At 44.0% G+C, this 22381-nt stretch overlaps 1 protein-coding gene across 1 annotated transcript in view; it reads left to right on the top strand.

Annotated features, from left to right (window-relative positions):
- The window catches only part of LOC311307694 (neural-cadherin), a gene marked incomplete at both ends in the record, with an annotated part of 210051 nt that overhangs the window by 83933 nt on the left and 103737 nt on the right, over positions 1 to 22381 (top strand). Inside the window, 8 exons of the mRNA XM_084436544.1 lie at positions 1416 to 1584; positions 2003 to 2173; positions 2300 to 2472; positions 4724 to 4891; positions 8971 to 9220; positions 9513 to 9640; positions 11928 to 12114; positions 18116 to 18259. Coding sequence (XP_084292670.1) covers positions 1416 to 1584; positions 2003 to 2173; positions 2300 to 2472; positions 4724 to 4891; positions 8971 to 9220; positions 9513 to 9640; positions 11928 to 12114; positions 18116 to 18259 — 1390 coding nt within the window. The remainder of the gene's footprint in view (positions 1 to 1415; positions 1585 to 2002; positions 2174 to 2299; positions 2473 to 4723; positions 4892 to 8970; positions 9221 to 9512; positions 9641 to 11927; positions 12115 to 18115; positions 18260 to 22381) is intronic.

Genomic DNA, 22381 nt, shown 5'->3' with positions numbered 1-22381 from the left:
TGGCATTTCCGGAGGTATGCCGCTAGTGTCTGCATGTCCTGGCTCAAGGTCTCCTCTACGACCTGCCAGTCTCCAGCGGAGTACACCAGCGCAAGGTCGTCTGCATAGGCATACTTCCTGCAGACTGTGATCTGTGATGGTGATGGGTAAGGAGGCGGTAGCGTTTCCAGTTGGCCTTTCAGAAGTTCCATCGCTTCACCGGCTCGCTCGGGACGAGGTCCACGAGTTTAGGCATGGTTATCAGCGATGGTCGATGTTGGGACCGCGGGAACTTTCCTAGTACGCGTCTATCAGGGAGACGGTTATCAACGCCAACGCTCGCAAATGCCAAGTCAGAATTCGTCCCAGTTTTCCAGCGACCTGAGACAAAGCTGGCTGCGCCCTTGGGATCGTACAACAGGGCCAGGCTGTTGTTAGCTGCCCAATCAGCCAGGTTTTCTCCGTCGGATGTATTGGTGCTGTACCCCCAATCCTCGTGCTGACGATTGAAGTAAAAGGTCATTCATAAAACTATCACGTTACTATGGAGTTTCAAAGCGACAAACAATGAGCCCTAGCAACCAAACGAATGCTCCTGACCAACCTGGCTACCCATGAACAAAGTGTAGCCTTTGCTGTGCAACTGCGAGTTGCAAACGTGGTTACGATAAACCAGAGTGGTAGGCTACAGGATGGATAGAACTCAAAATTGAGATTGTGTGTTTCCATTTTTCTTGAGGAGAAACAGTAATGTAACCAGCAGACCGCTGGAACTGCAAGTGGAACTAACATTTACAGGCTGTAATAATTGCTGCAGTAATATTTCATATAGAACGATAAAGAGGCTTTTCCGGTGGTATATCGTAGCATATACTACAACGGCTCTTAACCAATCAGATTGCGAGGTTGGAACTACCCGTTGTATAAAGGGCAATTTATCGTCCAAAACGATATATCAGTCAGGCTTTAACATACACACACACACACACACACACACACACACACACACACACACACCTGTCTCTCAGGTCAAGTCTGCCCTCCCTCTTTATCTTCATCTTACTTCATTCCCTTTTCTCCCTCATGTTCGTCACCTAGCCCCCTTTCTCTTCGTCTCCTTTCTCTCCATGCCTCCTTCTCTTTATCTCTCCTTTCTCTTCATCTCTCCTTTCTCTTTATCTCCTTTCTCGTCATCCCTCCTTCTTTTCATAACTCCTTCTCTTCATATCTCCTTTCTTTTCATACTTCCTTCTCTTCATCACTTCTTCTCTTCATCTATCCTTTCACATCCTTTCTCTTCATCCCCCCTTACCTTCCCTCAAGTGTTTGTCCCAGCTCCATGATAACATGCTACTCCATGGCTTCAGTATGATTTTGTTGTTGATGTTGTTATATCTGGTAACCCCCCCTGGTAACCCCCCCCCCCCTTTCCCCAGTGCCAGCAGTACCGGGAGACGACTTCTGTTCTGGAGAACGAGCCGGCAGGGACCTTCGTGTTGCAGGTCCATGCAGAGGACGCAGACGAGGGCTCTAACGGAAGAGTCACCTACGGCTTCATGCACAAGGACAGCACAATCCCAGCCTTCACCATACATCCGGACACAGGTGACCTATTAACGAGCCCACCATCCATCCATCCATCCATCCATCCATCCATCCATCCATCCATCCATCCATCCATCCATCCATCCATCCATCCATCCATCCATCCATCCATCCATCCATCCATCCATCCATCCATCCATCCATCCATCTATCCATCCATCCGTCCTTCCAGACAGTCACTAAGCAGCACACCATCCATCCATCCATCCATTCATCAATCCATCCAGATACTTACTAAGCAGCCCACTATCCATCCATCCATCCATCCATCCATCCATCCATCCATCCATCCAGATAGTTACTAAGCAGCCCACCATCCATCCATCCATCCATCCATCCATCCAGACAGTTCCTAACCAGCTCACCATCCATCCCTTCAGACCTGGTAATGAGTGTTGCCATGTCCCTCCCACCCCAGGCATCATCTCCACGGCCAGGAAGTTTGACCGGGAGCGCCAGCGAGAGTACGTTGTCACGGTAACGGCCACGGACCAGGCGGCCGACCCGCTAATTGGCATCTGCCAGCTCAACATCCTCATCCTGGACCAGAACGACAACAGCCCCAAATTTGAGAACCTCCGCTACGAATGTAAGTACTCTGGAACCTAGAACCCGGGAGCCTAGAACCTGGATCCTACTCTGCCACAAGTGCGAGTACTCAAGTTCTTTGATTCTCTCCTGCTCACTCTCTGACCGTCTCTCTCTCTCTCTTTAGACTTCCTGCGTGAAGACACCATGTTAGGGACCAGTTTCCTGCGTGTGGCGGCTCATGATGATGACTTTGGCTCCAACGCTGCTGTCACATACTCTATATCTGACGAACAGCCAGAGTACCTCCAGGTCAACCCCTTAACCGGCTGGGTCTATGTCAACCAACCCATCTCCCAGGTGAGTCACCATCCCTAGCACAGGTTAGTCACACACACATGCACACACACACGCACGCACACACAAACAGATGCAAAGGGACCCATTTTGTTTTCTAAATTGAAATGTATCCAGTATCCAGTCTGAAATGTTTCCTCCTCAGAGTGTGTGTGTGTGTCTGTGTGTGTGTGTGTGTGTGTGTGTGTGTGTGTGTGTGTGTGTGTGTGTGAGTGTGTGTGTGCCTGCACTAGTGGAGTGTGGGACTATCTGTGGTGAGGAGGTGGTACACTAGCTAACACATATGAGTGCTAGCAAGAGCTTGGGAGGAGGTTGCTATGACAACAGAAGTCTGGCAGTTTTGTCACTATTGTGGTCTCATTGACCACAAGACACTAAGGCATTAATATGACAAATGTATCGCTAAGACCTAGTCACAAGCGATCCAAACATGCAATCCCTTTCATAATCACATCAACATTTTGGAGACATCGAATGACACAGAGTTTATAAAAAGGTATCACCTTAATCGCAAGGGTATTATGATTATAATCACCACAGCATAGGAACCACAGCACGTCTGGCCTGCGGGGCCGTGGAGCCTAACCACCTACTCCACGACAGGCTTGCTGCAACAGCGGAGCCTTCCTGGCGCCTTCCCGGCGCCTCAAGTCGAGACACCCTTTTGTGCCTGCCGCACGGGATCTCCTGCAGCAATGCAGAGATCTTAACATCAGTGAGGCAGGATGGGTGGACTACACCTGCCGTGCGGAGTGGGAGGGGAACACCTCCAGTGATTTCATCCCGGCCGCCAAGAAACAAACTGCAGACCACGTCATCCAGGACTGTCCGATATATCGGACACCCAACCGAATGTGTGGCCTGACAGTCATGGATGACGAAACAATGACATGGCTTCTGGAGGTGTGCCCGGATTAGTCACTTCACCAACAAACAGAAACAAACTACAGAGATTCTGACAAAACAATTTATTCTCAGGGAGAATGCTGTGCAGATGTCAGTCATCTGTCAGTAGGACATTACGCCACATAAATGCACCCCTCCGGACCAGTGGCAGCTGTTTTTTTCCCCCCTTGAATTCTTTTTTTAAGATATATTTTTTTAGGGCTTTTCAGCTTTAATGGACAGGACAGTTTTTTTTAGAGACAGGAAACATGGGAGAGAGAGAGGGGAGGACATGCGGCACAGGACCCGAGCCGGGAATCGAACCCGGGTCCGCTGCGCAAAGGTCTAGCCTTCATATGGGGCACGCCTTACCCGGTGAGCTACTGGGGTGCCCCCTTTCCTGCCTGAATTCTGAAGTTACCCCAGCTCCAAATGTCCCTAAATGATATATTTTGTTTTGGTGTAGCGTCTTATTATCAGATATTATTCTAGTCTGATAATTGAAAGGCTGCTTATATTCACTATGCTAATTTTACAAGATGTACTGTAAGAGGCAATCAGCTGAACATAATTGACTAGTCAATAGACCTATTATTGGTTGTGTATTGAATGTTTAATCAGTGACACTTTGCCTACAATTTTATTTCGGAATCTATATTTGAATAGGACAGGAATTGTAGGCCTACATAGGCCTTCTACAGTATGTCACGGACAGATTAATTAATTTTGTTGCTCTGATTGGTTATAGGTCTGTCCAATTGCATCCAGAGGCATTGTGGTCTGCGACCGTTGATAACGGCCCTTGGAAATCAATAATAAACTCCAGGCCCTTTCGCATTTTTGCGAATTGGGCCAGGCTAGGTTTTAACAGCTTTGTGAATAGGTTTTAATAAATAACTTTTTTTTGTATGACTTGGGAGTACTATTAGTGTTAAGATAAAATGCTTTGTGAATACAGGCCCAAACCTGTATATGATTTAGGACCACATGTGGCCCAAATCAGAATTGAAAAGATCTGATTCTATGTTATTTGTGCTGTTCACACTGTCATGAAAAAAGCAGGATTTGGGCCACCTTTCCCTGTAGTGTGAATGTAGCCTAAGACATTAGTATGAGACATTAGTATGGTGTTATTAATTAAGGACTGGTCGCTGTGGCCGTGTTATTTGCTCTACCCTGCTGTCACTCTTCTGTTTGCACAGTCTTGTCATCACTGTCACCATGGTCACACTAGGGCAATGATTAACCACAGAACTGTTGCCAGGCTCTTTGAGATGGACACATACAGTAAGCAGGAGGGTTGCTGATTAGAATCCCCTCCCTTTTTTCTCTTCTGTCCTCAACCTCCCCCGCCCCCCTCCCCTCACAGAGGACTTATATCAGCAGGGAGATTCTGGCAACAGATGGAGGGAATCGGAACAGTTCTGTGGAGCTAGCCGTCACCATCACTAACGTCAAGAACCAGCCACCACAGTGGGAGGAAGACAGCTACCACCTTATCATCCCCGAAAACACCGTCAGAGACACTTCTCTAGTGGTGAGGCAGGACACACACTCTCTCACACACACACACACACACACACACACACACACACACACACACACACACACACACACACAAACACACATACACACACACACACAAACACACATACACACACACATACAAACACACACACACACACACACACACACACACACACACACAGTTTGTGATATCAGTACAGTAGTTCTCAATGACAGTTTTCCCAGACTGTACATCATCTACATGGTTATATAAGCCTGTCCGGTCCTTGGTTTGGTCACCATTACTGAGTTAAGGACTGGGATTTCGTCATTTTAGGCACAAGGCCATGCATTTGGCCTTCGGTGTCACAAAATGTTTTAGGGCACAACAGACACATGCCAGGGCACAAAGGCCATTGAGTGAAATAGGAGGATTTGGAGCGTACAAATAAATAACTTGGAAAAAAAATCACCCCCAGGTGGTGAAGTAAGCGGGCAATGGGCAATCTGTACTGCCCTGTAGTGCTGGTGTGCAATGGTATTGGCAACTCCTGATAGGTCTAAATCTCATGCTACGAACAGACACATACATGGACACAAACATCACATATAGAATTGTCTGTACTTAAAGGAGTAGTAAAGGGAAAAATCATTTTTAGCCCTGTTTTAAGGTTACTTATGATCATATACGATGGTTCAGATCAAAGCATTTACAAAACTAGCAATTTTGAGAAAGTCCAATAATTGCTCTACCACCGTTTAGGTCATACAATGGATGTGGGTGGGCACCTTGAAAAATCATTCAAAAACATCTTGATTTCAAAGACAAGAAGCTCACCGCTCACAAAGTAAATCACTCTGCTACTCACTCTCTGACATCTCTCAAATGCCGTACCTGGGCCCTGTACTACGAAGCAAGTTCCACATATCCAGGATGATTTTTCGGTTGCTTGCTGGACTAAACCTAACAACCGCGAACACGCATAATGTGTCATGAAGGTGGTTATCAACTCGATAAGTCAACCCGGTTTCCCAATCTAGCTATGAGCGTGTTCACGGTAAAAGGGGAGGTATTTGCACGAAATGACCAATCTCAGGGGGGGCACTTTCCCTTAGTCAGTTATTATTTGAAATATCAGCTTTAAAGTGGATTTACAGTCAATTTTAGCATATGAAAAATGGAATAACACTTTCTTTAACTACATGCAGCATTTATTTATCATATTCATGATAAAATATTACAAAACAACAATAAAACATTGTAAGCAATAGTTGTTGTAATGGATTGTAGGCTACTCTTCTCTAAAGAGAGAAAATAATTGATATTGGTGAGGTGCTGGAGAGGTTAGGTGATATATGAAAAATGTTTTTGATTAGGGTTAGGCACTGAGGTGTGCTGGCTCACAAACAGTTTGTTGGCAAATAGATTTGACAACTGGACAATGGAATACGTTGCACAGCAAATGCAGTATCCAACAGTTCGCTCATGGCTAGCTAGCAATGATACAGCTATGGGATTATCACTAGCTCATTTGGGTTGCTGTCAAAGCTGCCGTTGCTATAGCCTACAATTATCAGAACAATATGAACATTCAGTTGAAAGTTTTCCATCCACTCATCCATCACTGGAAGAGGAATAAGCACAGCAAAGCGATCAATTCTCACGCAAGCAGAAGCCAGGCTGTGGATTTCTCCGATCCGGTGTTGCGACCCAGTCCCTAGAAATGTTTTGGACGAGTTGCCGACACTTTGCCCCTCCAGCCAATCTGCGCGCCTGCCTATGCCGTAGCCTGACGTGCACCTCGTAGCTACTGTTACCGGCTATAGCCAGCCAGTGGAACAGTCGTGTTCAGACGGCTCTAGCTCAAAAAGTATTTATGTCAGCTTAGATATTTAGATGGCTAGAATCAAGACAAATAGACGAACAGTTTGATGTATAATATGTCCCATAATACTTTTGGATGTATTATATTATGGAGCTACAAACACACAAAAAGTCTCCAATGGCACAGGTAAGAGAAACACAAACATCAACGCTGACCCAATCGACCTTCACTGTGGTAAATCTGGAATGTGATTGGACTAACAAAATGTCAATATCTGAATCCTGTTCAGACAGGGCCGGAGTACTATCCTCCCTTGCGGTAATTTTTCAGCGTTTTGGCCAATCACAAATTAGCAAGAAAAAAGGCATTACATTGATTTAAGAGAAAAGAACCTGCCCTAAGGGAGGCTAGCCTCCCTTCCATAGATATCTATGGGTCCTCCAGCTGCATGTTATAGATGTCACTGTTGGAGCTTTAGAATTTCAATAATGGGTTTTTATCCATAGGGAAAACCTGCTTTATGAACAAAACTGAGATAATATTAATTATGAATAAATTAATTCATATATTTATATTTTAATCCCTCTCTTCTCTCCAAAAACTGAGGAGGACTGTCCTCCCCTGCCTCAATGGACGAGCCTCCACTGATGTACAGTTAAGTGTGTGTGCAGAGTGTAGTGTGGGTTAGCGGTGTTATGTACAGTGCAGTGTGTGTGCCGTTAAGGTGTGTAGAACAATCAGAGGTCTTGTGCAAGTGGTGCAGGGGGGTGTCGTGGGGAGACACGAGCCTTGTTGATAAGTCTGATGGCCATGTGAAAGAAGCTGTTTTGGGCATTTTAGGGTCTGACTGCAAAGAAGGCTTAGTGATATATCAATCTATTTAAAAAAAAAAAAAAAATGTAACCTTTATTTAACCAGGTAAGTCAGTTGAGAACAAATTCTCATTTACAATGACGACCTGGCCAAGAGTTAGAGGTTAAACAGGTCAGAGCACATAAAATCCATGAAGAATATTCATAAAGAATACTGTATTTACGCAATAAAACATGAGAAGCTGTGCTGTCATGAATAGCAGAACGGCTGTGCTGTGGTCGTAGGCACAGCAACTGAGTGGGAAAGTGGGTTCCTAAAAAGAAAAGAAATGTGTGGTTCTTAAAACAGTGCAATTTTATCACGACGGACGCCCAAAGTGCAGAGTTATCTCATACAGCTTTACGTATTACTGTTCCAAAGAAAATATAAATTTTAATTTATATGAATTTATATGAAACCGTTGCTACTGTATAACCTGACAGTATCAATGATATCCGCAGCTGAACTTTCTGAGCTCTGAGCTGAGCTGAGCTGATCAGTCTTTCCTAAGAATAGGGTTTGTTATTTCCTGGTCTCCTATTTGAATGAATATCATTGGTTGACATCAAGTCATGTGATGCTCTAACGAGTTTTGATTGGTTAGCGGTGTAGCCCCTAGTGTTTTTTTAATAAGCTTATGAAAAGTAAGTTTAGTTTGCATAAATCTATGATCGCCTTGAGACTGCCAACAAACAGATGTGTTCAGAAATAACATATTTAGTTTATATGAAACTATCGCTGAAGATTGATCATTTGAAATGCTGAGGCAGATAGCAGGCTTAGCCGACCAATTAAAAAAGAGAGGGGGGGGGGGGGGGGTCATAGTGACAGATGGAGTATGGATGTGTGTGTGAGAGAAAAGGGTTCCTGTTTTAATTCATCCAGTAGATACATGTTTATTTGCCTGTTATGGGAGTTAGTAATTGCTGTGATAGATCTTTTATGGAATGTTTGTTTTTTTGATCATTTGAAATGCTAAAGCAGATAGCAGGCTTAGCCCACAATTTAAAAAAGAGAGGGGGGGGGGGGGTCATAGTGACAGATGGAGTGTGTGTGTGAGAGAGAAAAGGGTTCCTGTTTTAATTCATCCAGTAGATAAATGTTTATTTGCCTGTTATGGGAGTTAGTAATTGCTGTGATAGATCTTTTACGGAGATGATTGTTTTTGCAGACCAGATGGGGTCACACTGAGGTACTGCAGAGCTAGAGTTCCCCCTATCTCCATCAGTCTATATATCAGGGTTAGAGTTGCTCTTCAACACCAATCTCACCCTTTGGCACATCAGCTCACATCGTCAATAGATCGCCGCGGACGTCGCTACAGTTTTTTGTCCATTTCTTTTGTCTTCATTTCTTCTGTCTCCATGTTCTCCTCCCTTCTCCTCACCCCTCTCCTCCCCCCTCTCCTCCTTCTCTCCTCCCCCCTCTCCAGACCATCAAGGCGACCTCTCTGCTTGGTGACCCCAGGGTGACCTATAACCTGGAGGACGGCATGGTACCAGAGACCAACATGCCTGTCCGCTTCTATCTGACCCCAAACCGCGAGGACGGTTCTGCCTCCATCCTGGTGGCAGAGCCGCTGGACTATGAGACCACCAGAACCTTCCTGCTCCGGGTCCGGGTCCAGAATGTAGCAGCGGTACCACTGGCAGCCTTCACCACCGTCTACATCAACATTACTGGTACGGCAGGTTATTAAAGGCTTCCCTCCACTTCATCAAACACAATAGACATGATGAGAAATTAACAAGGTTGTTAGTGAAGACTGGGTTCTCAACCTTTTTAATCTTCAAACCCACTATCCTCAAATACTCAATTCAAATACATTCCAGTTAACCTAATTCCCTACTGATGTGTGTGTTTGATATGCAGTATCTCCGGGAAAGAGGGCTTGTGCTCCTATCATAGTAAATCACTACATCTCTCTCTCTCTCTCTCTCTCTCACTCTATTTATCTATCTATCTATCTCACAGATGTAAATGACAATGTTCCTTTCTTCACCTCCTCGATCTACGAGGCCTCCGTGACAGAAGGGGCGGAGTCTGGAACCTTTGTCTTTCAGGTGTCAGCCAATGACCTGGATCTGGGGTTGAATGGCAAGGTGAGTAACCATTGATATGAACTTCAGTCCTTAGTGTTGGCCACCCCCCTTTGCAGCTCATATTTTCTATACTTGGGTAGTACTTTATTGATCCCTGAGGGGGCTGCTGTCAGGTCAGAACCTCATATCTCCATTTTGATGATTTTCTTTTTTCCCTCAATTTAAATCTGGAACTACTATTTATATCATCTGAACGCCTCCCTGCCCCAGGACCAGCTCATCAGATGTGAATTTATGTTCAGAAGCATAGAAATTGGAATGTTCTTTTCAACATTCGGAAAACTTGCCATTTTGGATACAGGTCGGAACTACCCGTCACTATAGGCCTAATATAACAAAAAATATTCTGAAATGGACAGTTTTTCCATCGGTGGTGGATAAGAAGTGGGCATACTGTGTGTCTGTGGATGAAGGACTCGGAGTGGAGCAAAGTGGAGTTGGTTAAAGAGTGCCTAACTCCCTATACGCTACCCTCGACTACACTAGGCTACTGCTTTCTAGGGTATAGGCTACCATCCAGTGACCTAAAGATGTAGGCCAACCACAGTAAATGTGAGAGGATAATAGCCTTTCTACAATGGAGAGTTTGGATACTTGTGGATATTGTACTTGTACTGATTGGCTAGCAGCCGTTGTAAAATACTCTGTAACCCACGGCTGCGACCATATAACAATTAGTATTAATGCGCCGTCAATCTCCGCTATTGCGTCGGGTCTAGCAACGCCGTGTAGCTGTTGTAAAATCCTGTGTAACCCACTGCCTCTCGTGGTCAATTGCTTAAATAATACATAGGCTACATTGTAAACTATAATGTGGTCTATTCTAAGTGCTCTTGTGGTCGCCGATGTTACAGGCATTACTCACTACCACTATGCCATTCTGAGGTTTTGCAATGACTAAGACTAAGACTAAGTTCCACTGATTGTCACACACCTGAGTGTGTGAAATTTGTTCTCCGCATTTGACCCATCCCCTGGGGGAGCGGTGAGCAGCAGCGGTGCCGCGCTCGGGAATCATTTGGTGATGTATTCTGTGATGTGTTCTTGATCTAAAATATATATGGTCGCTTTGTCTATAAGAAGTTGCTCCTCTTGGGTATTGTGATCTTTGCTGAGTGGTAGAAACTGTAGGCCTATTAGCCTACACTCGATTTGTCAAGAGCGCAGATCCAGCTAGGCTAACTGAAAATAAGCTGCACTGAGTGAGAATGCGCGTTCACGCAAAGGGCAGTCGGACTCTGCGTTGAGTCGGGAGACGACCGCAGGTGACTGTGTGACGGTGCTTTCAGCATGTTGATCATGTCATAGAATGAACGTAAGTCTATTACAGATGCCCAGAAGGGGGGATAAAACACATCCCTCCCGGCAATAAAAATGAATGATCAGAGAGGGGAAAATCAAAAGCAGAGACATGGCAATCCCCCACCCAAATCGCACGCTACATACTGTACATACATACATACATACATACATACATACATACATACATACATACATACATACATACATACATACATACATACATACATGCAAACACATACACAGCATAAACAGTACTAGCACATTGTAATTGAACTGTCTTCCAGGAAAGCCTGGCTGGGTGAGTAAAATCCACGGCATCTTCAGGCTGTGTCCTTGGCTTCTTAATTGCTTGCTCTCTCTGGGCATGCTAAATCATAGCATTCCGTGTGGCCTTCTCATTTCCATAATGAGGATCATTTGTAGACGGGAGAGAGGAAATTATCTTTATTTTTTTATTTTTTTACTAAGCACTAGTTTAAACCCTGTGTTATTTTACATAGCTTAACAACACTACGCCTTAAGGTGTTATATTAAATTAGTTGTTTTAGCTGCTGTAGTTCAGGCTTTCCTCTGGCCTCAGTATCAGGGGCTGGATTTCATTGGGTGGGTTAGAGGTAGATTAGTGTGTCTCAACAGATTATCAGTGGCACTGCTCAACTCCAGCTGTGCCAATCAGATTCAATCCCCCAACACTATTTTGTGTGGGGAAATTCCCTGTTGAAAAACAGACAGACCCTTCTCCAGCGCTGGGACACTGCAAAACAGAGTGTGGAGAAAGGTCTGGCTATGTGAGAGTAGGGCTGGATATCTAACTGTCTTCATGGGGTGGGTGAGAGTTAGATGTCCATCCCTCCTTTGTGAACGGTCTGGAGCCTCCTGGCTCCTGACTTTGTTGTCATATAAACAGCACTACTGCTGCAATGACCCCTTTACGTGTTCAGCTGAGTGTTGAGTCCTGGTTCTGATCCTGGCTCCCTTCCCTCAGATCTCCTATTCACTGCTGAGTGACAGGAGCGGGGACCACCAGTACTTTCGGATCGATCCAGAGCTGGGCTCCATCTACACAGAGGCTGTGTTCGACCGGGAGACCAAAGGATCCTACCTGCTGGAGGTGCAGTCTGTGGACGGCTGGGAGTCCGCGCGGCCAGGGAAACACGGACAGCCCAACTCTGGTCAGTAGCTTGACTCTTCAGAGCCACACCCTGTATTTACACTACACACCCTACATTGAATACCAGGGGCGGATTGGCCATCGGGAACACCGGGAGTTTTCCCAGTGGGCCAGCCGTGTACATGAGCTGGTAGGCCGGTAGGATTAGAAAAAAATAAAAAATAAATCACAATCCTACTGGCCCACATTTGTAAGTGTTCCGGCCCAGGCAGTTCAACGCAGCCCATAGGATTATTATTTTTTATTTGGTCGTGTGAATGGCCCCAAACCCAACTGCTGTTGCTGCTAGTATTGGTGAGGACCATGAGGAGGAGATGCACAAAGATTTCAAAGAGCACACATCCAAAGGTGATAAGCTCTAGTTAGTGGACAGAACTACAAGTAGATTGGAAACAGAATCTTAACGACCTATTCACTAAAGATATTGCGCTAATGACATTCTAACGCAAACACGCCCATACGTTCCACAGGTATACCTCACAATTACAAGCAAAAAACATCACACTCACAATTAGAAACTATATTTGGGATTTAATATACCATTAAGTGAGTACAGTGAGTTACTAGGAGAAAATATCATTAAATAACTCCCAGGCCAAAAAAACTGATATCCTTTGTTTTTGTCACTGGTATCTTTTGTCATTGCATTTGTTTGTCATATTGTTCCAAAATAAATTAGTTTGAGCAGAGCTGTCCATGGTGCTGAATGTTTAGTCTTAATTAGGAATGTTTGGTCGTAGGCCTAATGATGTAGGCCTATTTGTATTTCTGGTCACAAAGGTGTAATTCAACAACAAAGGGAAGCTGGCAACGTTAAAGAACTCCTGCTTTGTCCCGCAATTTCCCATCTGTTTTGGTGAAATTTGTTTTATCTTGTCACTCTGCTAATAATGGCTGGTACAACATCCCATACGGCCCTGCTGATGGATGGTTGTAATAGTCCAGAGGCACCTACGATAGGTGTCTGGAAGGAGCCTGGCTACAATAACTGCTGCCTTATTAAATGCCATACTTGTGTATTTCAACCCATTCTCGTACCGAAATACCGCAAATGAGCCTGGAGTGAGCTGACGATTTCCCTCTTTCCCTCAACGTCCAAAGTGGAGCTGAACGTCAAACCACACTTTCCTAACGGGAGCCTTGGGTGTGGTTGGATCAGTGATGCCTTGATGGTGGTGAAGTCATTGGCCGATATAGAAGTGTGAGGTTCCGTTTTGTCATGTCCCTGTCTTCTGACAGTTTTCACAACTCCAACAAACAATTTTTAGAAGGCGTGAATGCCCTGTCCTTCATGAGGCACCAGCACAGGCTCAGTAGTTGATCATTGATGAATATGTTCAGTCCCAAATGCAGGCTGATATAACTGCTGATTCCATAGTGCTCACCCTTTCCAATACGGACCGTGCCATATAAATCTTGCAGTACTTCATTTATTTTTTCTTTGCTTATGGACTTGAAGTCCATGGAGATTCCCTTCTCTTCACACCAGCTGGTGAAGCAATTTAGTGGCCACTTTATTTGCTGCACAGTGTTTTTTTTCGTTGCGCATCATTTCATAGGTGTTGATTACTTTTTTGACTAACCATTCGTCAATTTGACTAATTCAAACCATTAGTCAAAGCTCATGCCACCGAAAAGATCAAAGTTTATATGGAACATCATTGTTTGCTTCCAAGGCTAAATATCGACAGATTGTATGTAAGCTAACCAATTCTCTGAAAAAAAAAAACATTATTTGGACTGTGCAGTGATATCAAAACACATCCAGGTATACAGGTGTAGCATTATAGGTATACTATATCAAGCTATATAGGACAGTTTCGAACGTCTCTCAACCAATCAGATTGCTTGATTTGACCTACCTGTTTTATATACATGAAGATGTTGTCAAACATTGAAAGCCATCGCCCCTGGGGCAGTAGTGGCAGGAGGGCATCTAAAGTTAATCAGGCCCGAGACTGTGTCTGTTGCTCTGTGTTCCTCCATCTAAAGTTAACCAGGCCTGAGACTGTGTCTGTTGCTCTGTGTTCCTCCATCTAAAGTTAACCAGGCTTGAGACTGTGTCTGTTGCTCTGTGTTCCTCCATCTAAAGTTAACCAGGCTTGAGACTGTGTCTGTTGCTCTGTGTTCCTCCATCTAAAGTGAACCAGGCCCGAGACTGTGTCTGTTGCTCTGTGTTCCTCCATCTAAAGTTAACCAGGCTTGAGACTGTGTCTGTTGCTCTGTGTTCCTCCATCTAAAGTTAACCAGGCCTGGGGGGGGTCGTTTCTAGAGGAGCGCTTTGTAAATAAAAATGTATCCGTTTTGTGACCTCCATTCTGACTGGGAATTCCAACCCACATGCTGATGAAGGGTGCAGTGATGTGTTGTGGATTCTGTTATATCCTGTAATAAATCGAATTGCACATAGTTATTCACAGGGTTATCATATTGCAGAAGCATGCATGTATGAGTTTGAAAGTGCCTTCCATCTCTAACTCTGGGGGATGGGTGAAGGGGGCAGTTAAGGGCCTGGTTTAGATGTAGGTCTCAAGACATCATTTAAGCATGAGCAGCTAGTCTCTCCACTAGGGCATGAAGAGTGATCTCTCCAGATCTGCTCATCTCTTTCTGAGGACCCCAGCTGTCCCCCTCCAGCCTGATGAGAAAGCAGACAGACAGGCTCACAAATAGAAAGAGGCACAGAGAGAAAGAGAGCCAAAGAGAGGGGGAGAGAGAGGGAATGAGAGAGAGAGAGAAAGAGACGATAATGTATTTTTCATACATTTTATCATGGATTATTAAAAGTCTCTCTCTTGGCTTGGCTCATTATGACATTTTGACAGCGTAAACACGTCTCCAATATTAACAAGCAGGGAGCCGGGAAAAGTGGTTAGATCTCTCTGATTTTATAGTATAAATGTTGGATGAGATGGTGAGGGGACAGGATGAGGGGAGAGGAGAGGAGGTGAAGAGAGGAGAGAAGTGGAGAAGGGAGAGGAGGGGAGGAAAGAGGAGAGCAGAATAGAGGAGCGAGGGGAGGACAGGAGGGGATGCGAGGCGTGGGAGTGAGAGTGGTCACTCTCTCCAGTGAGAGTGGCCCTCATTTACTAAGGAATCATAGGACAGAAAACTGGGCATACGGACATTTATCAATTTGGACGTGAGCGGAGACTGCGACCAAATCTCACGTTAAGTCTCAACTGTGTACGCAAGTTTGGGATTTGTCATGAGACTGACTGATCTGACTGATTCACAGCCACATAGGATAATTCATCACTTCTAAATATGTAGCCTATCCGACTGTATGACAAAATAGTATATTTTTTAGAGGCCTCTTCTATGTGTCATATAGGCTATCCCTATATAAATGGGTATTTTCCAATTGTTTGCAATAACGGGGTCAACAGGTTGTTGGTGTAAGAGTAATTTCACTTTCATTGTGAGCCTACTTAGACTATGCAGCCTTAAAGGACAATGCTCGTTTTTGACAACCTGGACCTTATTTACGACATATTATATGACGTTTGACTCACCGAGATCACTTTGGTGTAGTTCGGAGGCATGTAGAAGAAATGTAAAATCCAGCGCGAGCCAGTATATCCATGTAATGGCGGTGGTGGAGGCACTGAGAATGCAGTTTCTAAAAATCTATTTTCTGCCGCGAAACGGTTGTTTTCATCAATCTGTCTTGATGAATCGCTAGTTGTGCTTACATAGGGAGCATAGGCCTGTTGTGGTATTTCCCATGCCTCTGTAATATGATCTTTAGAAATGTCTTTAGACACGAAATAGCTTCCTGGAGCAACGATTGCACGCTGTGCTTATTAGTGCTGGAGCAAGTGAGGAAGCTATTTCGTTTCGAAAGACATTTCTAAAGATCATGGCATGTGAAAACCACAACAGGCATGCTCTATGTAAGCACAAGGATGACAATGACAGGGAGAACTCTACCGTATCTATTCATCGCTTCCATCCTCTCCTCTCGCTTTCTCTCTCTATATACATCTATATCCCTTTCTTTCTCTCTATATATATATCTGTATCCCTTTCTTTCTCTCTATATATACATCTATATCCCTTTCTTTCTCTTTATATATACATATATATCCCTTTCTTTCTCTCTATATACATCTATATCCCTTTCTTTCTCTTTATATATACATCGATATCCCTTTCTTTCTCTCTATATATACATCTATATCCCTTTCTTTCACTTTATATATACGTCTATATCCCTTTGTTTCTCTCTATATATACATCTATATCCCTTTCTTTCTCTTTATATATACATCTATATCCCTTTCTTTCTCTCTATATATACATCTATATCCCTTTCTTTCTGTTTATATATACATCTCTATCCCTTTTTTTCTCTATATATATACATCTATATCCCTTTCTTTCTCTCTATATATACATCTCTATCCCTTTCTTTCTCTCTATATATAAATCTATATCCCTTTCTTTCTCTTTATATATACATCTATATCCCTTTCTTTCTCTTTATATATACATCTATATCCCTTTCTTTCTCTCTCTATATACATCTATATTCCTTTCTTTCTCTCTCTATATACATCTCTATCCCTTTCTTTCTCTCTATATATACATCTATACCCCTTTCTTTCTCTTTATATATACATCTATATCCCTTTCTTTCTATATATATACATCTATATCCCCTTCTTTCTCTTTATATATACATCTATATCCCTTTCTTTCTCTCTATATATACATCTATATCCCTTTCTTTCTCTTTATATATACATCTATATCCCTTTCTTTCTCTCTATATATACATCTATATCCCTTTCTTTCTCTTTATATATACATATTTATATCCCTTTCGTTCTCTCTATATATACATCTATATCCCTTTCTTTCTCTCTATATATAAATCTCTATCACTCTCTCTCTCTCTCTCTCTCTCTCTCTGTCTCTCTCTCTCTCTCTCTCGCTCTCTCTCCCTTTCTCTGTCTCTCTCTATCTCTGTCTCTCTCTCTTTCTGTCTCTCTCTCTGTGTCTCTCTCTCTCTGTCTCTCTCTGTCTGTCTCTGTAAGTCTCTTGAAGGCTTGACGTCTCTGCGCTGCAGGCCTGTTTCATGCTGCTGGTTTGTATTAACAAGTTACAGTTCTCTACTGAACTGTAAACTATCTCGGCAACTGGCTTAAATAATTAATCTTGTCTCCAAGAATGTTTTGCAGATTATGTTCCTTTTGATACTGATATCAAAGAGAGTATATCATATTGGAATGGGCCCCACTCTGCCCCCCCCCCCCCCACACACACACATACACACACACACACATACACACTCACTCACTCTCCCAATCCAACTCAACACACACACACACACACACTCACTATATTAACTCAACCCCGTCTGGATGTCTTTTCCCATGTGCCATTTGGGTTTTGAAAGAAAACAGCACTAACTAACCCTAACCCTAGAACAACAGAGTCTAAACATCACTAACTAACCGTAACCCTAGCACAACAGAGTCTGAACAGCCCTAACTAACCCTAACCCTAGCACAACACAGTCTGAACAGCACTAACTAACCCTAACCCTAGCACAACACAGTCTGAACAGCACTAACTAACCCTAACCCTAGCACAACACAGTCTGAACAACACTAACTAACCCCAACCCTAGCACAACAGAGTCTGAACAGCACTAACTAACCCTAACCCTAGCACAACACAGTCTGAAGAAAACAGCACTAGCCCTAACTCTTGCACAACACAGTCTTAAAATTAAGAAAACAGAGAAATGATAGATGAGGATGAGGATATAGAGGGTATAGACCAACAAGAAATAGACAGGAGGAAAGTAGTGTGTGTGTGTGTGTGTGTGTGTGCATGTGCGCGCTAGTGCGCACGTGTTGATGTAGGTGTATGTTTGTGTGTACTGTATCTGTGTGTGTGTGTGAGAGACACTCTTCTACAGACATTGAGGTTGACAGAATAAGAGCAACACCAGGGGTGTTTAACATCTGTCTGCTCCTCTCTCTCCTCAGACACAGCGTACGTGCGCGTCTTCATCAGCGACGTGAACGACAACAAGCCCCGTTTTGCCCAGACGCGGTACGAAGTCGATGTGGATGAAGACGCAGACGTAGGCTTCGCCATCCTGACAGTCAGCGCTAACGACGAAGATGACGGTAGGTTCCCTCGCTGCCTACGTACTTGTTGCTCCTTCTGAACGTATATTCAAAAAACAACTAAAGACACTTGTTGAGACAAGCCTTTGGTCATTTATAATTGATACTTTCTGCTGCTTGCAATGTTCTCTTTTTTGTTTTTGTTTCTCGTTTTAATGTGTTTTTGGATTGCATATTTTATGTTTGATTTTAACTTATTACTGTAAAGCACTCTGTGTATTTGTGCTGTGAAGAGCGCTGTATAATTAAGCAATAAGACATGAGAGGGAGTGCTTTACTGTGGTTTATTGGCAAGGCTGTGGTGCGGCCGCAGGCACGACGCGAAGCGGAGCCGTGCCAATAAACCACAGTAAAGCATGACCTCGAGTGTCTTATTGCTTTTATACAACAGCACTGCACTGTCGTTAATTTTATTTTGGAAAAAGACGGGTTTATAGTGTTCAGTCTTGCTTAAATATGTTGTGTCAGACCTCCGCAATACGACAGCTAGTTCCGACTTTGATTACGATTGCTAGGCAACGCGAGTACGCTACGAGCGATAGGGAGTAGGAATACATTTGGTGATTAACTCAGTGCCATTATAGGGTTTTAAGGCACTGCTTGGAATGCGTCTTAGCCAATCACAATGCGCAGTCGGAACTAGCTGTTGTATAAATAAAGTTTACTTACTTACTTACTCACTCAGTAGAGCAGCTAACATGCTGAAGGGCCCGTCCCACCCTGGGTATCATCTGTTTGACCTGCTGGCCTCTGGTAGACGGTTCAATTCCATCAAATCATGAACAAACAGACAACTGCTACAGTAGAACTGTTTACACTGGCACTGCACTTTATATGTACAGTATTATACTGTTTGTCATGTGTAGTATGTGCATAAGAATGTTTGTTACGTGTAAAGCACTTTAAGTATTGCCATTCAAGGGTAATGTGCTTGTGCTCGTGCAATGACAAAGTACTTCCTTGAACTTTTATCTACTTTTATCAAGCGTCTGGTAACAGCAATACTGTCGCTGTGGTTGGTGATAAAAAAATTAACGATCAGACTTTGCGGATTGCTGAGAAAGTTGAATGACAGATCTGTTCAGAATTACTTGCGTGACTTTCACGTGGTCTGACCACAGCTTGGCCTGCTGCCAGCGCCGTGGGAAAATGTTTCTCAATAAAAGTATAGTCTATTCTATTCAAGGGCGTTTCTATTTTCCAAATCCACAGTGTAGAGCTTGATGAGCTTCTTTACTTGTCTGGCCCTTAATTCACAAGATGTAGCAGAGCCCAGCGCTGGGGATGCTAGCATGGTAGTTTTTCCCATTGCCAATTTCTTTGTACACAAACCTACACTCTGTGTCTCAGTTTGGTCCTCGCTCTACATGTTAGGATGCTCATAGTTTAGTGTAGAGGTAAGTTTAGTGTAGAGGTAAGGTGCAACGTCAGTAGTTACAGTATAGTCGTATTTTAAAGCATAGATTAGATCTTGCTTAGGTTATTTGATAATGCTGGATAGATAGTAGGCTATTGATAGTGTATGGCTAGTTCAAGTCCAACCGTCAGTGTGTTTGTCAAGCCCACAGGTGGGCTGTGTGTGGAGGTGTGTGTTGCAGAATCCATATTCCTGTGCTTGGTGCTCCCATGCTTGAAGTTTGCTTTTTAAATGTATCGACTAGACACCTATTATCTCTTGCTAGCTCTGTGAAAGATTACCTCAAATGATCAGTGGATACTAATCTATCATTGTATGTCTAGCTGACCGAGACAAGAGGCGACTTGATCAATAGTTGACTTGTTGTTTTGTCTTGCTGGATAACTGATTAAGGAGCTATATTTATGTCTGTAAAGGGAATAGGACGTTATCACGAAACTACCAACGGTTATCTGATCGGCTAATACCAGCTGTGTCAAACCCAGTTGCTCATAAACAGCAATGACGATGCACTGTGGGCAGTTGCTATCCTTGATTAAACTTTCTAAACTGTTTTGGGTCGGTGACATTAAGCTGCTTAGAGGCAACAGATGTCAAAAATACAGTGGTGGTGTCGTAAGATTTTTTTCTCTCCCACTCCTCCCACTCATTCCCACAGATCTAGCTCTGCCTGCTCATTAATTCTCGTTGGGCAGCCCAGCCTCTGTGGTGGCCTAGTCGGCCTGGCATTGCTCTTTATCAGCCAGAGAGGAGGACGAGAGAGGAGAGAGGGAGGGAGAGGAGGATGGAGGAGGCGTAGTCCCATATTATGAGACATTTATCATGTCGGATGAAACAGGGCTTGCTGAGCACCTCACACCTTGTGGTGATGAATGGACCTCACATACAAACACACACACATACAACCCCCCCCCCACACACACACACACACGCATACACACACACACACCCCCAGACACACGCACAATGAAACACGCACAAGCATACACAAACACACACACACATACGGAGTGTGAAGAAGAAACCTTTGTGCCAGTCTGGGTAATAAAGCAGTGTAGTACAACAATGTCGTGACACTCCTGACCTCAGAGAGAGGGAGAGAGAGAGAGAGAGAGAGAGAGAGAGAGAGAGAGAGAGAGAGAGAGAGAAAGAGAGCACTAGGGGAAAAAAGAAATGGAAACAGACTCTCTCTATCTCTCTCTCTCTCCTCTAGTCCTTATTAGCCAATAAGAGTAACAGGGTTCAGATCCTCTGTATGTTTCCTTCCTGTCAGCATAATTATTACACTCCCCTGGGACCAGAACAGAGAACACAACAGAGCAGAACACAACAGAGCAGAACAGAGCAGAACACAACAGAGCAGAACACAACAGAGCAGAACAGAGCAGAACACAACAGAGCAGAACACAACAGAGCAGAACACAACAGAGCAGAACAGAACACACAGAGCAGAATAGAACACAGTAGAGCAGAACAGAACACAATAGAGCAGAGCAGAGTTAATGGAGTAAGCTGGAGTTTGAGACACCCCAATCCAGTTAATATCCCCTTCAAAAATAACCATCCATCATTTATTTGAGATGATTTACTCTTTATATGCGGATCTCAACAGCATTGAATGCATATTTTGAAATTCTGATCCATCGGAAGTGACTTTTTATGTAGCCTACGGTGGTGACACAAACAAGACAATGTCTGAGGCGTGTCCAGACAAAGGAAAGGAGCCCTGGGGCCTCATTTATCAAAGAGCGTGTAAATTCTGGTGTAAAAGAGGGCGTACGACGAAAACGAAAAATGCGAAATGTAGCGTACGACGAGAATATTTACACGCTTTTCGGATCTATCAAAAATGTTGTACGCTCCGAAATCCGAGACTGGCGGAGAAGAGAGCGTACGCGCACGCGCCCCGTGTTCCGCCCTCTCCACGCCCAAATTCAACCATATATGGTCAAAACTATGACAGGGCACAACGTGGATACCCCGGAAGGAACCGACATAATATAGCGTGGAGCATTAGGACAGACAAAGACGTTTATGGAAAAACGTGGAAAGAAGAGAAACTTTTCGGAGACGGAGGTGCATGTGCTTGTTGGTGAGGTCCACGCGAGGAAAGAAAATCATCTTCGGAAGGTAAGCTATTTGTACGAGCCTACATTTGTCTGATCGCTCCTACAGTTTAGGTAGCCTACTGTACGTTTCGTGCATCCTGTATGTGGCGTAGGCTACACGGACATGCTGTATTATGTGGCTGTGAGGAAAGCAAACATTCCACACATTCTGTGGTAGGCTATGATTGATTCAGGACCAAAAACGGAACGATAACACAGATGACCACTTCATAATGTTAGACCACATTATTAAGACTCTCATCTAAATCACCCGGTAAATCACACTTAAGCATTTATTTGGCTGCCAACAGAAAAACATATCAATTGAATATGGCTACACAATAAAATGTTTAATGCATAATCAAGTTAACAGACAAACTCAAAGAAAATGACTGAAATTGTTTCTCCAGACTCTGACGTGGGGTGGGACTCAGAGGAGGGGGAGTCTGCAGTGGTCCTTGACCTGACGGTCGTGCCCCCGCCGGTTGCAGCCTCTACATCCAGTGCCACGACCTCCAGTGCCTCCACCTCCAGCGCACCGGCCTCCACCTCCAGTGCCATCTCCAGCGCCTCCGTCTCCACCGCCCACGCCTCCAC

Source organism: Borostomias antarcticus (assembly GCF_949987555.1).
Source record: "Borostomias antarcticus genome assembly, chromosome: 4".
Lineage (NCBI taxonomy): Eukaryota > Metazoa > Chordata > Actinopteri > Stomiiformes > Stomiidae > Borostomias > Borostomias antarcticus.
This window is presented reverse-complemented; position numbering and strand designations above follow the sequence as displayed.